The 20,844-nt window shown below is 36.3% G+C and overlaps 1 protein-coding gene across 24 annotated transcripts in view; it reads left to right on the forward strand.

The window, feature by feature from the left end:
- The window catches only part of RBBP8 (RB binding protein 8, endonuclease), a 116,858-nt gene that overhangs the window by 26,510 nt on the left and 69,504 nt on the right, over positions 1-20,844 (forward strand). For 9 of the 24 annotated variants that reach the window (XM_078347873.1, XM_078347871.1, XM_078347876.1 and 6 more), the window contains 3 exons: positions 3,464-3,571; positions 8,022-8,064; positions 17,139-17,234. In XM_078347873.1, coding sequence (XP_078203999.1) covers positions 3,568-3,571; positions 8,022-8,064; positions 17,139-17,234 — 143 coding nt within the window. In that variant the 5' untranslated portion in view covers positions 3,464-3,567. Of the gene's footprint in view, positions 1-3,463; positions 3,572-8,021; positions 8,065-9,602; positions 9,789-17,138; positions 17,235-20,844 lie in introns of all 24 variants that reach the window. The other 15 variants (XM_035270730.3, XM_078347880.1, XM_035270726.3 and 12 more) reach the window with 6 other exon arrangements.

Here is a 20,844-nt window from a genome sequence, read left to right on the forward strand (position 1 = left end):
GTCCACTGGCCTCAGCCTCCCAAAGTGCTGAGATTACACGTTTGAGCCACCATGCCCAGCTGATCTTTTCTTTTACTTTTTGAGACAGGATCTCACTTTGTCACCCACACTGGAGTGCGGTGGTGCAAACACAGCTAACTGTAGCCTCAAACTCTCTGGCCTAAGTGATTCTCCCACCTCATCCCCTCAAGTCATTGGGACTTCAGGTGTACACCCACACTCAGCTAGTTTTTTTGTTTTTTCTTTTTGTTGTTGTTTGTTTGTTTAAAACTTATCCTTCACCTTCGAAACCTAGCCTAGTTTTTGTATGTTTTGTGGACACGGGGTTTCGTTATGTTGCCTTGGCTGGTCTTAAACTGACCTCAGGTGATCCTCCTGCCTCAGACTCCCAAAGTACTGGGATTACTGCGCCCAGCCAGATCTCATTTTTAGAGAATATTTACAATTGTAGTTTTTGTGATTCATTTTTATGGTCAAATTGGTACTTTTTAACCACAGACAACTACCACAGGACATAATTTGTATACAACTTGCTATTATTTACTTGTGGTAATATGTATGAGATAGTGGAAAAGGTACAGAATTTGTTGACTGAAGACCTGGATTTGAATTCTGATTTCATTTACCCACGTGCTTTGTGATCTTAGCCTAATTACCAACCTCTAAATTTAATTTTCTTCTATAAAATTATTTGCAGGATATAGACATAAAAATACTGTGTAAGTCATTTGATAAACCTATGGGTATCTATTTGCTGCTAAGCACTGAAATACAAAAGTGAATGGCAGCTTACCTTCAGAAAGCCTGCACTCTTAACAGAGGCAGAGTCTTGTAAACAGATAGTTACAGTACTGTGAAATAACAGCTAAAAGATTTTTATAAATTGCAGGGAATATATAGAGGATTAAGCAATTGTGGTTGAGATGAGTAAATATTTGCGTTAAAAAATACTCTGAAGCTAAGCTCAAGGTTTGATATTAAGTTTTAACATATTTTAATTCTGTAACTTTAACATACTTTCCCTATGTAGGAAAAATGCTTCATATTACATTTTTTTCTTGATTACCTATTATAAGTTTAATACTGCAGTGCTTTATAGCTGTAACATTACACTGGAGTAATATTAAAACATAATCCACCTGATTGTAAAGTGTAGTATGTGGGTCTCTATTATAACTTTTCCATGGTAAGTTTAGTTTCTGGCAAAACTACTGGTAATACCCTTATCATCAATTAATGAGTCTTGAAGTATGAACAACCCCAGAAATACTCTTTCAAGCCCCAGTGTTCATGGAGACACAAAGAAATGTTCAAGAAATGTTTTTTGGGCACTTACTGTGAATAAGAATTAATCATATATAGTGCTAGTTTTAAGGGAATTTCTAGTCTAGAATTTTAATACAGTGTACTATGTTATTATCCGAGAACATAAAGGAAGAACCAAGGGTGTGTGTGGTTGCATGGGGAAGTGTGTTTGTGTATGGTTTATGTCGGACCAGGCTTGATAACTGATTAAGTCTAATTAGCCAGGCAAAGAAGATGGTGGGAGGGGAGGGAATTTTCTGAGTAGGGAGAATAGCACATGCGAAAGTTTGCAGATAAGAGTTTTATTTTATTCAAGGAATTGTGGATGGTTTGGAATGGAATGGGATATGGGAGTTTTTTGGGGAAGTGGATTGAATATAATGCTAGAAATGTAGATAGATCCAGATTACGTAAAATGGTATGTGCCTTGCTGAAGAGATTGCCATCTTGCCTTGACTTTAGGGCAGATTTCTCTATTTCTGCAAAAAATGTCTTTAGGATTTTGATAGGTAATGCATTGAATCTGTAGATTGCTTTGGATGGTATTGGCATCTTAACAATATTGTCTTCCAGTCCATGCACATGGGATGCCTTTCTATTTATTGGTGTCTTCCATATTTCTTTTTAAGATTTTTTTTTTTTTTTAGGTGGAGTCTCGCTCTGTCGCCCAGGCTGGAGCGTAGTGGCACAATCTTGGCTCACTGCAACCTCCTCCTCTCAGGTTCAAGTAATTCTCCTGCTGCAGCCTCCTGAGTAGCTGGGATTACAGGTGCACACCACCACACCCAGCTAATTTTTGTATCTTTAGTAGAGATGAGGTTTCACCATGTTGGTCAGGCAGGTCTTGAACTCCTGACCACATGATCCACCCACCTCGGGCTCCCAAAGTGCTGGGATTACAGGTTCGAGTCACTGCACCTGCCCTGCTTTTTAAGATTTTTAAATTTTTAATTACTGTTTTTTAGAGATGAAGTCTTGCCCCATTGCCCAGGCTGAGTGCAGTGGCACAATCATGGTTCGAGGTAGCCTCAAACTCCCAAGTGCAAGTGATCTTTCCACTTCCACCTTTGGAGTAGGTAGGACTACAGGCATGCACCACCGTACCTGGCTAATCTATTTTTTATAGAGATGGGGGTCTCACTTTGTTGCCCAGGCTAGTCTCAGCCCCTAGGCTCAAGCAGTCCTCTGACCTCCTTGGGCCCCTAAAGTGCTAGGATTAAGGTGTGAGAAATTATCATCCTATAATTTCTTTGAGCAACGTTTTATAATTGTCAGTGTACAAGTTTTTTGTCTCCTTGGTGAAATGTATTCTTAAATATTTTGTTCTTTTGATGCTACTGTAAATAGAATTGTTTTCTTAATTTGCTTTTCAGATTGTTCATTGCCAGTGTATAGAAATACAACTGGTTTTTGAGAGTTGATTTTATGTTCTACAACTTTGTTGAAACTCTTTATTTCTGTTTTTGTTTTTTATGTCTTGAAACAAAATGCTGGGATAACATGTAAGCCACTGCACTTGGCTTTTTATAGGCTATTAATTTAAAAGAAATAAAATATTTGACAGATATCTTCTTCTTCTTTGGTGTTACAGGATCTTCATGAGATCCCTATTTTACAATGAGGAAGCATCAAGAAAACAGATAATATACTCTTTTAATAGGAACAATATGCCATATTTATCAAATTATAGAATACATAAAGCTTGCAAATATTATGTGGTAGATAATTCTTTTAAAGAGTATACTCCTAGGTGGGTCACGCCTGTAATCCCAGCACTTTGGGAGGCCGAGGGGGATGGATCACGAGGTCAAGAGATCAAGACCATCCTGGCCAACATGGTGAAACCCTGTCTCTGCTAAAATACAAAAAATTAGTTGGGCATGGTGTTGCATGCCTGTAGTCCCAGCTACTTGGGAGGCTAAGGCAGGGGAATCACTTGAACTGGGGAGGCAGAGGTTGTAGTGAGCCGAGATCATGCCACTGCATTCCAGCCTGGCGACAGAGACTCCATCTGAAAAAAAAAAAGTGTGTACTGCTCATGGTTATGTTCTAATCACATTCCCACAAAAGTTAGTTTGTATACTCTGAAAAATTTTAAGGGAGGAATACAGTAATTGTTGGTGTATATGGTAAAATTCATGTGTTTTATGAATGTTAGGTATTGGATATATGAGCTCGTAAGAGAAGATAATCTTTGGTACATTGTATTGATTACACCACTTTCCTAATTTCAAATCACTTATGGATTTGTAAAGGTATTAAATGAGTAAGTACTATTTTTTAAGTTAATATGTCATTTAAAAACATTTTGGTTTGGGCCATGCTTGTGTCAATGTATTCACATAGCTCCATATAAAATTAGATTCTCTGTATGATAACATCAAAGACATGCCTGAAGGGAACTTAATTTTTTTAAGGAGGTAGAGAATCCATTTGTATAAACCAGTGTAAGAAGCCGTTTGAAAGACATCAAACATGGACTTGTCTGGACTTTGCAGGTTTTAAGGTATATATAGGAATCAAAATTGACTCATTGCTTTTAAAGCTTCATGTTCATAAAAAATAAAAGAGAAATATTATGAATGGTAATATTTGAAATATATAGTTTTTACTTAGCTGCAGAAATCTACCCATGCTCTACTACGTGTTTAGAATTTTTTTTGCCTCTTTTGCCAAAACATAATAAAATAATAGCAAAATATGACAGTATGTGCACTGATCACAACAATATAATAAACTGCATGCATGTCTTTTGTTTTTTAGACGGAGTCTCACTCTGTTGTCCAGGCTGTTGTGCAGTGGCATGATCTCGGCTCACTGCAGCCTCCGCCTTGCAGGTTCAAGCGATTCTCCTGCCTCAGCCTCTGGAGTAGCTGGGTTTACAGGTGCCTGCCACCACACCTGGCTAATTTTTTGTGTTTTTAGTAGAGACAGGGTTTTATCATGTTAGCCAGGATGGTCTAGATCTCCTGACCTCATGATCCTCCTGCCTCAGCCTCCCAAAGTGCTGGGATTACAGGCATGAGCCACCATGCCTGGCCATGCATGTCTTTTAAAACTAGGAAAGAATAAGCAAAATGTCCTAATTTCTGTTGGAGACTAGCAATATGAAAACAGACCATTTTTGTTGAGACATTCTGGAGACATTTGTGATCAAATTTTTATATCATTTAACTCTAAGATAATTGTATCTTTTCGTGATTGTTCATTCCAATGTCTTATGTTCCTTTTGTGACAAACACAGATTGTTACTGATAATATAAAATCTTTATGCTTTAAATTCAGAACTCACAGAATTTAATGGAAACTTCAGTGTTCTTTAAATTTCAAGTCTTAAATAAAGTATATTTATTTGGGTACAAAATTGTATTGCCTTTAAAAATATTTTTCAGTATCAAGTTTATTATTAAAAGCACAAGTAATAAAGTAGAATTTAAAAGATTTGTTTTTAGAATACCACTATTTTAATAAATGGTATTTTGCCTATGCCAGTTTCTGCTGTTAACATCTAGCTAATATATTTTCTGTGTCTAGTAAATATGGTAATCAGTTTCAAAGAAAACTAGGCAGGTTTTGTGAGGCAAAGTTTGGATACCTTGAAGAAATGGGAAAGTTTGGAGGCGCTAATTGAACAGAATGAATATTTCTTGATTCATTTTTGAATTGTTCCATTTATTTTCTATAAATACAATCAAAAATTCTAAGAAGAGAACATTACATTAAAACTACACAAATTAACAATGAAAGGAATTGTCCCACTCATTAAGAATGCTGTCAGGCTGGGCATAGTGGCTCATGCTTGTAATCCCAACACTTCAGGAGGCCAAAGCAGGAAGATTACTTGAGTCCAGGAGTCTGAGACCAGCCTGGGCAACAAAGCAAGACCCTGTCTCTACAAAAAAAAATTTTTTTGATTAGCCAGGCATGGTGGTGTGTGCCTGTGGTCCTGGCTACTTGAAAGGTTGAGGCAGGAGGATTGCTTGAGCCTGGGAAGTCAAGGCTACTGTATTCCGTGATTGCGCCACTGCATTCCAGCCTGGGTGACAGATCCTGTCTCAAAAAAAAAAAAAAGAAAAGAAAAGAATGTTATCAGTAACTCTCATACCTTTTATTTTTTATTTGCATTCACATTTGTAAACAATAAAATCCACAAAAGTTAATTTACCCATTTTGAGATAATTAAATCTTAAGCCCAGTGAGCATACCTTAAATATAGCTTTGGAATTTAAATAAGTTGTTAGGTAATTATAGAAATGCTATTACTTCATTTGTATATAAAGCCCCACTGTTTGTCAAGAAAGGTAATATTAGGTTTATCCTTTTTAATTCAGAACCATAAATAACTTGTTTAAAGTAACAGTGCATACATTATATATGGTTTGTTCTGGGTAGAGAACTAAAATAAGTAAGAATTAGCATAGCAGTGATTTTTGTTTATGCATAACAAATTGAATTTTTGCTTCATTTCTGAACTCTTAAATTTGTTTTGTTATTATAATATACAGGCCCTTATTGTTTCATTTCCTACAAAATTCATGTATAAGCGGGTGTAGGGTTAATTGTAGCACAGTGCTTGGTCTTGTGAGCACTGTTTCTTCAATAGGCATCTTAGGTTGCCAGTGTTACATTTCCAGATACTTTGTTGAACAGATTACCTGTTCATACAGGAGCTACATTGTTGTATAGCCTCATTCCTTCCGATGGGTGTGGAGCAGGATTAAAGCACACTTTATAGGGGCTCTAATTGTAGATTCCTAATTGACTTGGTGAATAGCAAATGCTAAAATTTAAACACACACACATACACAAACACACACACACACACACACACATAAACCTGTTTCAGGGTGATCTGCATGACAGAACAAATGCCTCACAGGTGTTGAAAGCTTACAAGATAAAAGAGTAGTTCTTCCCCTGTTTCCCAAGAATTTTCCTTTGAAGTTTATATGGATTTTCTATCTCATTGTTCTTTTCTTAAAATGGTTTATGGCAAGAATCCATTTCATCTTTGGCTGCACTTTTCACTTCTAAAGGCAGAACTGATTTTTAGAGGTCAGCCAAAACTAAAAACAAAAATCTGTCAAGTAAAATTTCACATATTTTTGAGAAGGGAAAAAATACATGGATGCACCACAGGTTTTGGTTTTTTAACAACTCATTGAAGAATGTTTGGGTTGTTTCTAATATTTGGCTATCATGAATAAGACTGCTATGAACATTCAAGTACAGATTTATCCAGAACATTTTTTTCACCATCTTATTTATAACATTTTATTCAAATTATAGGGCATAGACTCGAAGGTAGAATGTGTCATATCACTTGAACATTTCCTAAAGGTGAAATTGAAACATAGGGAAAAAATGTAACATCCAAAAAGTCTTTGGGGCATTTATTTTTCCACGATATCCAGAGTTCCTGGCATTCAATCATTACCATGGAGGGCAATAAGAGGAGATGACTTCTTCATCAGTGTCTATGTGACCATGGTTGGGAAATGTATAGGTTTGTTTTTAAAATTTGTATTTGTCTAAATTACATTGTCCAAAAGATTGTACTAAGTTAAACAGATAGAGAAAAATTATGTTCTTAGAAATGATAAATATATTAATGTTTCTATACACATTGTATGAAAAACTTTTCCAAATTTATAACTTGATAGAATCTGTGAACTACCAAAGGCACATAGTAAATATTCTTTGATTCGTCAGGAATCAATTAATAACTATTTATTAGTAACTAACTGCCACCAAATTCCTGAGTAGATATATAATGGGGTAAATTGTAGTAAAAGCACTGATTGAGAAAAAGCAAATATTGAGGGCTTTATTTCCCTTTATGTTAATTACATGGCAGAAAATAGGGAGCATAGAGAAAACAGAGGGCAAAGCGATATTCGACTAGAAAAATTTTTTTTAGATTTTTACTATTTTAATCTTTGATTAAATAACACTTTTAAATGAATATTGGATATTATAATTTTTGCAGTTTTGCTAAGTAATTGTTTTGGTTTGACTTATATTTAGTTGCTAATGATGTATGCATTTTCCTATTTGTTCAATGACTTTTTTTTCTTTTGTTAATTACTGTTCGTGAAAATTAGAAATGTCACCCTGTGGTGTCCATATCCTTCCTTGCAGTTTCAGTGCCTGTCAGTCTGTTTTCTTCTCAATAACTACCATAGGCAGTGGTCTTCTCTTATGTTTTATGTCAGATTTAATTAAAATTAAAATTCCATGTAATAGATACCTTGAGACAAAAACATTCGTGCCTTTTGTTAGTACTTTTCCATAAGGAATTTTTCTTCATAGCCCAGGACTTCCTGCCACAATCTAGTTTAATCCCAGAAGATTTGTGCCTATATAAACACCATTGCTGTTAGCAAATACACAGGCTATGTCAGAACATAGACCTTCATTTATAGTGAACTTCTAATTATGTGCTTACCCTGCTGTTAGAAAGGAAATAACTTACTTTAGATGGGGAAAATTTTATTCTATTTAACTGTCATATGATGGACTAAAAGGAATAATGTTGCAGATATGCTTTTGTGACTGCAGGGTACTGGTAAGGGGAATATACTGTAAACTAATGAGACCTGTTTCATTTTTAGATATTAAGCCAGACTGATAATGACTTAATAGTGTAGTATTTGACTCATAAAGGAACTTAGATAACTGTTGTAGAAATAATACCTTTTCTTTTTACTTTTCAGGATTGCAAGTAAAAGTAACCAAGCTAAAAAAGGAGCGAGTTTTGTAAGTATCAGTATGTAACACTCGTGTTATTTACAGAGTAGTTGATACTGATGTCATATTTGACCTTAATGTCTTATTTATAAAGAAATTAGCCCTACTTAGTATGGGCCTCGGATAGTCAGCAGCAATTTTTTTTTTCAAATTCTTAAGTAAAAATCATTTTGTAATTTAAGTATAGCCTTAGTTACTTATATATGTTTACATTTAATACAACTTACATGTGTAATCTTTTCCCGTAAAATATTAACATGACAGTTGATCTGTAGCCTTTTTTTGATTTGTCAGCAAAATTCTTTTTTCAGCCATAATTAACACCAGGATTTCAACATGCTACAAGACAGGGAGCAGAATAATTCTGGGATTTCTAAATTCATATGAACAGAGACTAAATGGGTATTTTAAGACCCCTTTTAGGTAGTTTGAAATTACTTGAAGAGCCTTTGAATTGTTTTGCTTATAAAGTTCTAAATCAGATCTGATTTTTTAAGTTTAGGAACAGATTTTACTCATGATTCTCTAGAGCTTCCACATTCAGGAATCTGAAACAGATAGCAGAGTAGAATATCAGCACACATACAAAAATCAGTTATCATGTAACTAATAATAATACATTTGCTTTACAGTCTGTGTCTATGGGCTTTAGTTACTTCACATTCTAAAAGCTTCCAAGGCTGTAATTGAAAGCTGGGTTACTAACCACCCATCAGAACATACCCATATGTGGCCACCTATGGTGGCTCATGCCTGTAATCTCAACACTTTGAGAGGCCAAAGTAGGCAACTTGATTGAGCCCAGAGACTAGCCTGGGAAATATGGTGAAACCCCATTTCTATTAATACAAAAAATTAGCCAGACATAGTGGCACGCACCTGTGGTTCCAGCTACTTTGGAGGCTGAGGTGGGAGGATTGCTTGAGCCCAGGAGACAGAGGTTGCAGTGACCTGAGATTGTGCTACTGCACTCCAGCCTGGTTGGCAGAGTGAGACCCTGTCTCAAAAAATAAAAACAAAAAACCAGTTGTTTTCTCCATTATAATCTGAAAATGAAAGTTGGTAAATTTTCTGTTACACCTAGAAAGTCACATTTGGAAATGAACTTAGTTGATTCAGGAATATAAAATTATATATTTTTTAAAAGTTTTGTCAAAAATGAAAATTTCAGATTCTTAGCGTTTTAAAGTGGCTTGTTGTAATTGTACATGTTCCTATCTTAAAGATGTTACTAAAAACCTTCTTAACCGTAGAATACTCCTTTTCTCTCTGTTTCTGTGGCAGAGCTGTGTTTAGTTCCCCTAGTTGAGCTGTTTGTTAACTTAAACAGAAGATCAAATTAGCCTTTTTTGAGTAGTGAATTTAGGATGTACATCTTACTAGGTAGGATATTTTCTTACTGTGAAAAATACAATCAGAAGTGACTTTTACATTAAGGAAAATTTCTTCTTTTATATAGAAGGCCCAAAGAAGGGACATTCTAGAATTGTTTAGTAGGTGACTCAAAGACTCAGATTATTTCTGTCTTTCTTCTCTCCCATCCATAGTACTTTGACTTGCTGTCTTATTCTTGAACTCACTGCAAAATGTTGGCCATCATCATTCTAGTCATCTCCTGCAGAACATCCCTGGGTCCTTTTTTCATTAATTATAAAACTTTGCCAGAAGCAGACCCCAGCAGACTAACCAAGAAAAGACGAGAGAAGACCCACATAATATCAAGAATGAAAAAGGTGATATTAGAACTGATACCGCAGAAATACAAAAGATCATTAAGGACCATTATGAATAACTATATACTAACAAACTGGAAAACTAGAAGAAATTAATACATTTCTGGATACATACAACTTACCAAGATTGAATCAGGAAGAAATAGAAAACCTGAACAAAAAAATCATACATTTTTTAAAAGTTTTATTTAAAATGAAAATGTCTGGTACCGGAAATGAGTAGCAAAATTAATTGGTAATAACAAAGTCCAGGACCAGATAAATTCATTGCTTAGTTCTGTCAAACTTACAAAGAATACCAATTTTCTTCAGACTATTCTAAAAAATGGAAAAGGAAGGAATTCTCCCTATCTCAATCTGCAAGGCCAGCATCACTCTGATATCTAAACCAAACAAGGATGTAACTAAAAAGCTACAGGCCAATCTCCCTGATGAACATAGATGCAAAAATCTCCAACAAAGTACTAGCAAACCAAATCCAGTAGCACATCAAGAAGATAATACACCATTATCAAGTGAGATTTTTCTCACTGATACAAGGATGGCTTAACATATGCAAACAAACATGATACATCACACCAATAGTATAAAGGACAGAAATCTTACGGTCATCTCAGTAGATGCAGAAAAAGCATTTGATAAAATTAAACATCTCTTCATAATTAAAAAAAAAAAAAACTCTTAACAAAATAGGGTATACAATGAACAAACCTCAAAATATTAAAGGTCATATGTGCCAAGCCCACAGCTAACATTAGACCAAATGGGGAAAAGTTGAAAGCCTAAGAACTGGAACAAGTGAAGGATGCCCACTTTTACCACTGTTACTCAGCATAGTACTGGAACTCCTAGCCAGAGCAGTCAGGCAGGAGAAAGAAAGAAAAGGCATCCAAATTGAAAATGTGAAAGTCAAATTATACCACTTTGTAGACAAGAAGATCTTATATTTAGGGAGAAATTTTATTTTTTATTTTTTTTGGACAGGTTCTTACTTGTTGCCCAGGCTGGAATGCAATAGTACAATCATGGCTCACTGCAGCTTCAAACTTCTGGGTTCAGGCAATCCACCTGCCTCAGCCTCCCCAGTAGCTGGGACTACAGCCATGTGCCACTATGCCTGGCTAGTTTTTAAATTATTCTTTTATAGAGATGGGGTTGCTATGTTTACTAGGCTGGGTCTGAACTCCTGGGTTCAAGTGATCCTCCAGCCTCGACCTTCTGAAGTGCTGGGATTACAGGTGTAAGCCACAGCACCCAGCCAAAAAAACTCCTAAAACTAATAAACTCAGTAAAGTTGCGGGATACAAAGTCAACATGAAAAAGTCACTACTGTTTCTATACATAAATAATGAAATAGCTGGGAAAAAAATCAAGAAGGCAATCCCATTTATAATAGAAGAAACACAAAATATCTAAGAATCAATTTAAGTAAGGAGGTGAGAGTTCTCTATAAGGAAAACTACAAAACATGGATGAATGGAATTGAAGAGGACCCAAACTGATGGACTTCCCATGCTCATGGATTGTAAGGATTAATATTGTTAAAATGATTATACTTCCCAAGACAGTCTATAGATTCAGTGCATTCCCTGTCAAAATACCAATTCCGTTTTTCACAGAAATAATAAAGTTCCTAAAATTTGTATGGAACCAAAAAAGAGCTCGAATAGTCAAAGCAATCCTGAGCAGAAAAAAAAAACAAAACAAACTTGCAACATCTCATTGCCTGACTTCAAAATATATTACAAGGCTATAGTAACCGGACCAGCGTTACATTAATATAAAGATATATAGATTAATGGAACAGGGTAGAGAACCCAGAAGTAAATCCACATTGTATATCACAGCTAACTAATCTTAGACAAGCTACCAAGAGCATTCCCAGGAAGAAAAGACGCCCCCTCAGTAAATGCTGCTGGGAAAATTGGATAACCGCATGCAGAAGATGAAACTGAACTATTCCTCACCATATATAAAAATCAACTCGATAAAGACTTAAATGTGAGAACCCAAAATCATAAAACTACTAGAAGAAAAAAATAGGTGAAACTCCAGAATGTTGCTTTAAGCAAAGGTTTTATTGCTAAGACTTCAAAAACACAGACAGCAAAAGCAAAAATAGATTGGACTATATAAAAGCAAAAAGCTTCTGCATGGCAAAAGAAACAATGAATTGAGTGAGGTGACAACCTTTTGAATGGAAGCAAATATTCACAAACTATTCATCTGACTGGTGACTCATGCGGAGTATACAAATAACAGGGTAGGGCCGGGCACAGTGGCTCACGCCTGTAATCCCAACACTTTGGGAGGCTGAGGCAGGTGGATCATGAGGTCAAGAGATCGAGACCATCCTGGTCAACGTGGTGAAACCCCGTCTCTACTAAAAATACAAAAAATTAGCTGGGCACGGTGGCACGTGCCTGTAATCCCAGCTACTCAGGAGGCCGAGGCAGGAGAATTGCCTGAACCCAGGAGGCAGAGGTTGCGGTGAGCTGAGATCGCACCATTGCACTCCAGCCTGGGTAACAAGAGCGAAACTCCGTCTCAAAAAAAACAAATAACAGGGTAACAATAATAACAAATAATACCATTAAAAACTGGGCAAAAGAGAGACACACATACACATTTCTCAAAAAAGAACATACTAATGGCCAGCAAGTGTATGAAAAAATGCCCAACATCACTAGTAATCAGAGAAATGCAAATTCAAACTACAATGAGATATATCTTGCCCTAGTCAGAATGGCAATTATCAAAAAGACATACAATAACAAATGCTAGCAAGGATATGGAGTAAAGGGAACCCTTCTACATTGTTGATGGCAATGTAAATTAGTAAAGCTATTATGGAAAACAGTATGGAAATTTGCCAGACTAGAAAGAGAACTATCATGTGATTCAGCAATTCCACTACTGGGCATTTACCCAAAGGAAAAGAAATCAATATATCAAATGGATGCATGCACTTAATATGTTTATCGCAGCACTATTCACAATAGCAAAGATACTGAATCAACTTGAGTGTCCATCAACAGATGAATTGTATAAAACAAATGTGTTATATATACACAATGGAATACTACTCAGCCATAAAAATAAATAAAATCCTGTCATTTGCAGCACTATGGATGAAACTGGAGGTCATGATGTTAAATAAATCATGCACAGAAAGATATATTGGTACTCATGTGGGAGGTAAAAAAGTAGATCATATGGAGGTAGAGGATGGAATAATATAGATACCTGAGACTCGGAAGGGTGTGTGGGTGGGAGGGAGGTAAAGAGTCAGTTGATGGGTGCAAACATAAGGAGATGGAAGGAATAATGTTTGGTAGAAGAATAGCATAGTTAACAACAATGTATTTTATATTGAAAATAGGAAACCTGAAATGTATGCAACACATAGAAATGATAAATACTTGGGTGATGATTACCCTAAATACCCTGACTTAATCATTACACATTCTATGTATATAGCGGAAACTTCACATGTACCTCCTAAATATGTACAAATATAATGTGTCAAAATTCTCTTTTAAAGAATGGAAATACAACTGATTATTCAGTAGCTGATAATAATGCCCTACTTTATTGTATAGTTTACAGAGGTATTTGATTCTCTTAGCAACCTTTTAAAATGTATTGTGATTACTCTGTACCTGTACACCTCAGGTAGCCTGGGGTTATACGTTTTGGAAGCATAGGTAAGTAGCTAAATTCCCTGAGTAATCAGATAATTAAAGGGATCCTTTATTTACCAATCCTAGAGTAAATTAGGTGTTTGTATTGTGGGACCAGGAATTTGGGTTTATCTATATTACTGTGATCCCTGCTTCCCAGTGTACAACATACAGTCTTATCTCCGTATTGTTAGAATAGCTGGATTTGAAAGGTATCTCAGCCCTTAAGGATTCCTAAAAAAAGCAGTTAGAAAAAGGATACTGTTAATATTCTTCAGTTAATTGTTTCAGACCTATATTTTGATGATAAAGGTACCTCTGCACACGGTTGAAGCTTTTTTTTTATACAAACGCATTCACAAAGTGGAACATGTGGCACTGTTGACTGTTGGATCTTGTGAAGTTGTTGGAAAAGTTACCCTTGAGCTTGATCAGCCTGATTCTTTTAGACTGTTTATGTACATTGACTGGAACTGTTTTCTCCAGTGTATATCAACTAATTACTAACTGATTGACTATCTTATTAGCTAGCAAATCTGAGCATCCTCATTACCAGCCATTACTTAAAAACAATAACTTTTCTGCTGAGGAAATAATAAAGATGACATCTGCCATATTTAGCCAGCTTTATAACACTTACTAAGAAAATTCTCTTTAGCTGCTGAGAAATTTAGAAATTCTAGAATATGGAGTACTCACCTTCAGATAAACCCTTGTTTTCTTTTAAATTTTTTTAATTAAGAAATTTAAAGAATTATAAAGACAAAAGTAATTTCCAATTGTGCAAGACTGTTTTCGTGCTTTTGATTTCTTATCACAAAGTTTCTTTATAGAGAGTATAACTCAAACATAATGTTTTGTCCATTTTATTCATGTTAGTTCCTATCTCTTTTTATAGTTTTCCCCCCTCATTTCAAAGTAACGAGAAAATTGTTGTATGTGGTGCATAGGTATGTAAAAGAGACAGGAGGGTTTGTTATCTATCTTATTACAGTTACATTTTCAAATACAAGATTTACCCAGCTTCCTATGCCAGTTACATTTAAAATGTCAGTTACCTTAGAAAGACAGAGGCCACCAATTAGGAAAATGATACTGGGTTTTTAGTAAAATGCTGCTTATGGCATTGAGCTTGCCTTAGAAATGAAGTTAGTGATTGGTATAGTAATAACTCTTCCTTTGGATGAGGTCCAGAGTAGACCTGTCTTTAGTATGTTAGATACTTACCTGTTTTTGAAATCGCACAACTCTTTTTGCACTGTTTGGAATTCATCAATTTGCTTTCTTAAAGACCTTGTTAAATTATTTCTGCAATTAGTAAAAGCTTATTATGTTACGACTTTCTTGACCTGAATATTTTATGAAGTAATTGAAGTTAGTCTTAACTTAACTTAGGTTATTCATCTACATAATAGTTTGGCTTTATAACAAATACTGTCATGCTCTGAATCATTCTAAATACAACAGTAATGGAATATATGAATATGGGGAAATCAGATAACTCATTACTATTACAGAGTTCTGTTCATCATTTAAGAAAAAACCCTTTGCTATTAATTTTTCACTCCTTAAGAGTGACAGTGTATATGTGTCTGTATATTTACAGACACAGCATGTCTGTAAATCTTCAATTTAATATTTACTGTATTTAGATATGGATTATTTAAATTAAATGTTAAATTTGAATAGATGTTGGCAGTTAACAGTCTATGTTAGAACATGACTTTAATCATGTCCCCAGGCTTAGACAGGTTATCTGGTTATAGTTGCTGAATAGATCAGTGAAAACCTGGTATTCCTTCTAAATTAAATACATTTTCTACAAGTATTAGGAAATACTTTATTTATTTTTGTTAAATGAGAAATGGCCAAGTTAATGGGCTTCAACAATGTGTTACTGTCTGTTATTTTTAAGTTCTCAGATGTCTCTACATGCTACCATAACTATATTTGTTATATAGCAAGAATGTGTTGCTCTTACATGTATTGGTTTTTCAATCAATACAAACTGTTCAACAGAATTCCAGAAGTACCCCCTATATTTGATACCTGACATTTTGTTTACCTGACTTAGTTGTTTTACTCATCTGTTTTGCTGCCAGTGATACTGTATTCTAGCCACTTTGAAACAATCATTTAATTAAATTAATGTATTAATTAATTAATTTTTGAGACAGAGCCTTGCTCTGTCACCAGGTGCCAGGCTGGAGTACAGTGGCAAGATCTTGGCTCACTGCAACCTCCACCTCCCGGGTTCAAGCCATTCTCCTGCCTCAGCCTCCCAAGTAGCTGGGACTACAGGCATGTGCCACCACACCCAGCTATTTTTTATATTTTAGTAAAGATGGGGTTTAACTACGTTGGCCAGGATGGACTCGATCTCTTTACCTCGTAATCCACCTGCCGTGGCTCTCAAAGTGCTGGTGGATTTATTTGTTTATTTTGAGAGGGAGTCTCGCTCTGTTGCCCAGGCTAGAGTGCAGTGGTGTAATCTCGGCTCACTGCAACTTCCACCTCCCTGGCTCAAGCAATTCTCCTGCCTCAGCCTCCCAAGTGCTGGGATTACAGGTGCATGCCACCACACCCAGCTAATTTTCTGCATTTTTAGTAAAGACGGGGTGTTAGCCAGGGTGGTCTTGATCTCCTAACCTCATGATCTACCCGCCTGGGCCTCCCAAAGTGCTGGGATTATAGGCATGAGCCACTGTGCCCAGCAACACAATCATTTTGACATTTACTTTTTATGACAGACCCATTTGCCACTCTTATTTGGTTTGATATTTTAGACCCTTCAAGGGACTGGGGGAAGGTGTTTGAATCACATTATTATCCCATATTTTCAGCTTCAAGACTATACGGAAAATCCCAATCAAATTTCTAATAGGTTTTCTTAGAATTAAAGTATGCACATACTTTATATAATAATGTGATTTTTAAAAGTAATGATGGGGTAAAATATGGCAACTTTGGAAGGTAATCAGATTTAAGTGGGAGAAAATATTAGTTGTCTTTGTTAGGTTTGTTTTCTCACTATAAAGTCATAATGGTAAAGACTTACACAAGGCCTCCTATGTGCTACACTGCTCCGTATCCAATACATGCATTAGAACTTATTTCTCAGACCTTTTGCAATAAATATTAATGTATGCACACTTTGTGAGGCACAGAGAGTTTAGGTTCATTGTACCAGGTCACACAGCTGATAAATGAACAGCTAGACTCAAACCCATGTGGCATCTGGGTATAGGGTTTGTGTTTTCCACTTCACTGTAAGCTCTGACTTAAAAGCAAGCCCAGATAAACATTTTAAACAACACAGAAATTAGCAAAATAGAAGTATGAGTTCTTCATAATTGAAAGAGATGATGTGAACAGAAAAATATTATTTACATTTAATATGAAAAATAAAATAATGTACATTTTGATGGTTATTTTGACAAAGGTTGAGTCAATGGTGGCATGATGCCTTTATGGTATGTATACAAGAGCTCTGCAGAGAAAATTTTAGTATAATCTGAACTGTGATTTACAGGATATTCCAACCTCACCTTTTCAGTCGTTTTGTTTTAGTACCAAGAAATTCATTATATAGCCATGGTAAAGTTCTTAGAATTAGCCTGTTAAGAGTATTTTTCTCTGAAAAGCTTACTGATTTTTTCACCTTTAGAGATGCACAAAGACTAGAAGAATTCTTCACCAAAAATCAACAGCTGAGGGAGCAGCAAAAAGTCCTCCATGAAACCATTAAAGTTTTAGAAGATCGGTGAGTCTGGCACTTAGGTCTTGAGTAAGAAGTGATTTCCTCCATAATAAGGAGTACATTGACTTTTCATTTGTAATTAGTTTTGGGATTGAAAGTGATTTTTCCCACAGCCTTCTCTCACCTTTGAATGAGTACTTTATGAAAATAAGGATCTATTCTTACATATTATCATTAATTGTGAGATCACGTTAGTTTACCCTTTAAATGATATCTTTTTCTGATGTTTGTTGTAGTGGAAGTTCAAGGGTAGTATAGTGATGTTCTAATTGATTTAATGCTTTAATTCCAGTTTTATTTCTAAGTAGGCAGAAACTGCTTCACACTTGTTTCTGAGTGCCGGTAGTCCCAGCTACTCGGTCGGCTGAGGTGGGAGGATTACTTGAGCCCTGGAAGTTGAGGCTACAGTGAGCAGTGATCATGCCACTGCACTCCAGCCTGGATGACAGAGCAAGACCCTGTCTCAACAAAAAATGATTATCAATGCTCACATTGCAGCCTCCCTTTATTAAACTTTTTTTTTCTTTTGATAGTCTTGTTCAGTTGTCCAAGCTGAAGTGCAGTAGCACAATAATACCTCACTGTAGATCCTCCTGCCTCAGCCTCCCAAAGTGCTAGGATTACAGGAGTGAGCCACTATGCCTAGCCTATAAAAATTTTTTGTAATGTAATTTTAGCTATCCTGAAATGAAGTTTAAATAATGTAAACTACCTACATGCATAACTATTTTTAAAATATCACAGCAATATAGAGAAAATTGATTTGTAGTATATCAGAATGTAAATATTCTAAAAGATGAATTGTTGAGATATTTGTTTCTTTGTATAAAGTGATCATTAATGTGACTGATACAAGTATGTTTATTAATGATTCAAATAACACAAACTGCATTTTTCATCAGTGACATGATTTTTCAAAATAGTAAAGATTATTGGTAAATGGGAACAGTTCCAATAGACTTAGTCATTTTTGTTTGTTTAATTAAATTTGTACTAGCTCCTAGTTTAACTTGTAAAAAGCATTACATGTATGTGACGAGTAATCAGCAAGAAATAAGGAAAAGCGAATGACAAAAAAGAAAAACTTCCATGTGTAGCTAGAAGATTGGCATCAATATCAGATGCCTGTTAGCCTTATTTAACTCTTCTATTAGCTGTGAATTTAAGCCAGACTGAAAAGCCAAGCATGAGTGGAAGAGCTGGGGGCCCAGCTATAGGGTAGGAGAGCTAAGCATGTAATGAGTGCTGATGATCAAACTTATTTCAAGCCATGGATGGCTCCATAGGTTCAAGGCATACTTCTTATACTCCAGAGTGAGGAGCAGGACAAGTGTATATATTTTAAGTACTCAGGCATTTTCTATAATACTTAAAGCAATTAAACTGAAGCTGGTGGAGGGGAGTGTAATCCCTCTGAGTAGATTTCTACTGTTAACAAAATGGCTCAATGTAAGGATAAAACACGAAAAGAACATAGGAAGAAGATGAGAGGGCTTGTTCTAAAGCAAGCTTGTCCAGCCCATGGCCTGCGGGCTGCATGCAGCGCAGGACAGCTTTGAATCCAGCACAAATTTGTAAACTTTCTTAAAACATTATAAGATTTGTTTGCAATTTTTTTTTTAAGCTCATCAGCTATCGTTAGTGTTAGTGTATTTTATGTGTGGCCCAAGACAGTTCTTCCAGGGAAGCCAAAAGACTGGACATCCTTATCTAAAGCTTTAAGGATCTGTGGAGAGAAGCTTCTGAGCAGATTCCTGGGCCCCATCCCTGCAGATTCTAATTCAGTGGACTTGCAAATATTTTTTCTCTCTTTTTCCTTCCCTCCCTTTTAAAGCTGCTGAGGTGGTTTTGAGAAATAGCCAGGTTTTGGGACCACTGATCTAAAGATCTATTCAACGTGTGTTTAAATAACCTTCCCAATTTCTGGGTGATCATCTTTTCTGTGCTTAAACATGTCCAGTGACAAATGAAATCACTCCCTTCTTAGGTAACACATTCCTTCCTTAAATACTGTAATTGGAAAGTTTTCTTTATAGTAGGTAGATATCTGTAGAATTGCTGCCCGTTGGTCCTAGTTTTATTCCCTTAGATCATAAATCTCTTTCATATGATTAATTTTTCAGATATTTAGACAGCTGTCACCCTTCAGTACCTTTCTGACTTTTTTTTTTCCTCCTACTGATTTTCCTCTTTGCTTACATTACTGAAGTTATACTGGCATCCTTGACATTTCTTTAACAGTCCAGGCATGTTTCAGCTGTAGGAATTTTATACTCTATACTCTTTTATCTGTCACAGTCTCTTGCAGGTATTCTTAAAACTCACTCCCAGCCAGGCTTGGTGGCTCATGCCTGTAATCCCAGCATTTTGGGAGGCCCAGGCGGGCAGATCACCTGAGGTCGGGAGTTCGAGACCAGCCTGACCAACATGGAGAAATCCTGTCTCTACTGAAAATACAAAATTAGCTAGGCATGGTGGCGCATGCCTGTAATCCCAGCTACTCGTGAGACTGAGGTAGGAGAATCACTTGAACCCGGGAGGCGGAGGTTGCGGTAAGCTGAGATCATGCTGTTGCACTCCAGCCCGGGCAACAAAAGCCAGGAAAAAAAAAAAGAAAAACTCCCTCTCTCATCATTTACATCTCTTCTCAAATATTAACTTCATAGTGAAGTTTTTCCTCAATAGCCTATTTAAAATTGCACCAAGTTCCCTAACCTAGCTAGATCTCCTGTCTCCCTCTGTGATTTGTTTCCTCCCAAACAAAGCATGTATCACCTTCTTTTTTTGCTTGTTTGTTTTTTTTGTTTTTGAGACAGAGTCTCACTCTGTCACCCAGGCTGGAGTGCAGTGGCGCGATCTAGGCTCACTGCAACCTCTGCCCCTCGGGTTCAAGCAGTTCCCCCAGCTTACATACACACAGAGACACCCTCCTCCCCACCCCCCACCTCAGGCTTCCTAGTAGCTGTGACTACAGGTGTATGCCACTGTGTCCAGCTAGTTTTTCTTATGTTTTTCGTATAGATAGGGTTTTACCATGTTGGCCAGGCTACTTTTGATCTCCTGGCCTCAAGTGATCCATGTGCCTCGGCCTCCCAAAGTGCTGGAATTATAGGTGTGAGCCATCATGCCCGGCCCCAAAGTACGTACCACCTTCCAATACACTATACTACTTATTTTACTTCCTCTCCTTTTTTTTTGTCTGCTTTTTATTATGTCTCTTCTACCAAATTCCAAGTCAAACAATTGTACTGATCTTTCTCATCTTTCTAATTTCAGCCAAAAGAACAGACCTTCATTCAGAGTAGGAAATCAACAAGCATAATGAAGTTGCCTAAAAGGAATAGAGGGATGAGTGAAGTATTCTAGATTAGAGAGACAGTATGTTACAAGACCACTGCCCATCAGAGCAAAAAACATGGTCAGACTTGCAGAAACCCAGAATTGGTGATTGGCTGTAGAAGTAAAAATACAAGGCTGGGCATGGTGGCTCATGCCTATAATCTCAGCTCTTTGGGAGGTTGAGGCAGGCACATTGCCTGAGCTCAGGAGTCCACAACTAGCCTGGGCAACACGGTAAAACCCTGTCTCTATTTAAAAAAAAAAATACAAAAAA

Source organism: Callithrix jacchus, chromosome 13 (assembly GCF_049354715.1).
Source record: "Callithrix jacchus isolate 240 chromosome 13, calJac240_pri, whole genome shotgun sequence".
In the NCBI taxonomy this organism is placed as follows: domain Eukaryota; kingdom Metazoa; phylum Chordata; class Mammalia; order Primates; family Cebidae; genus Callithrix; species Callithrix jacchus.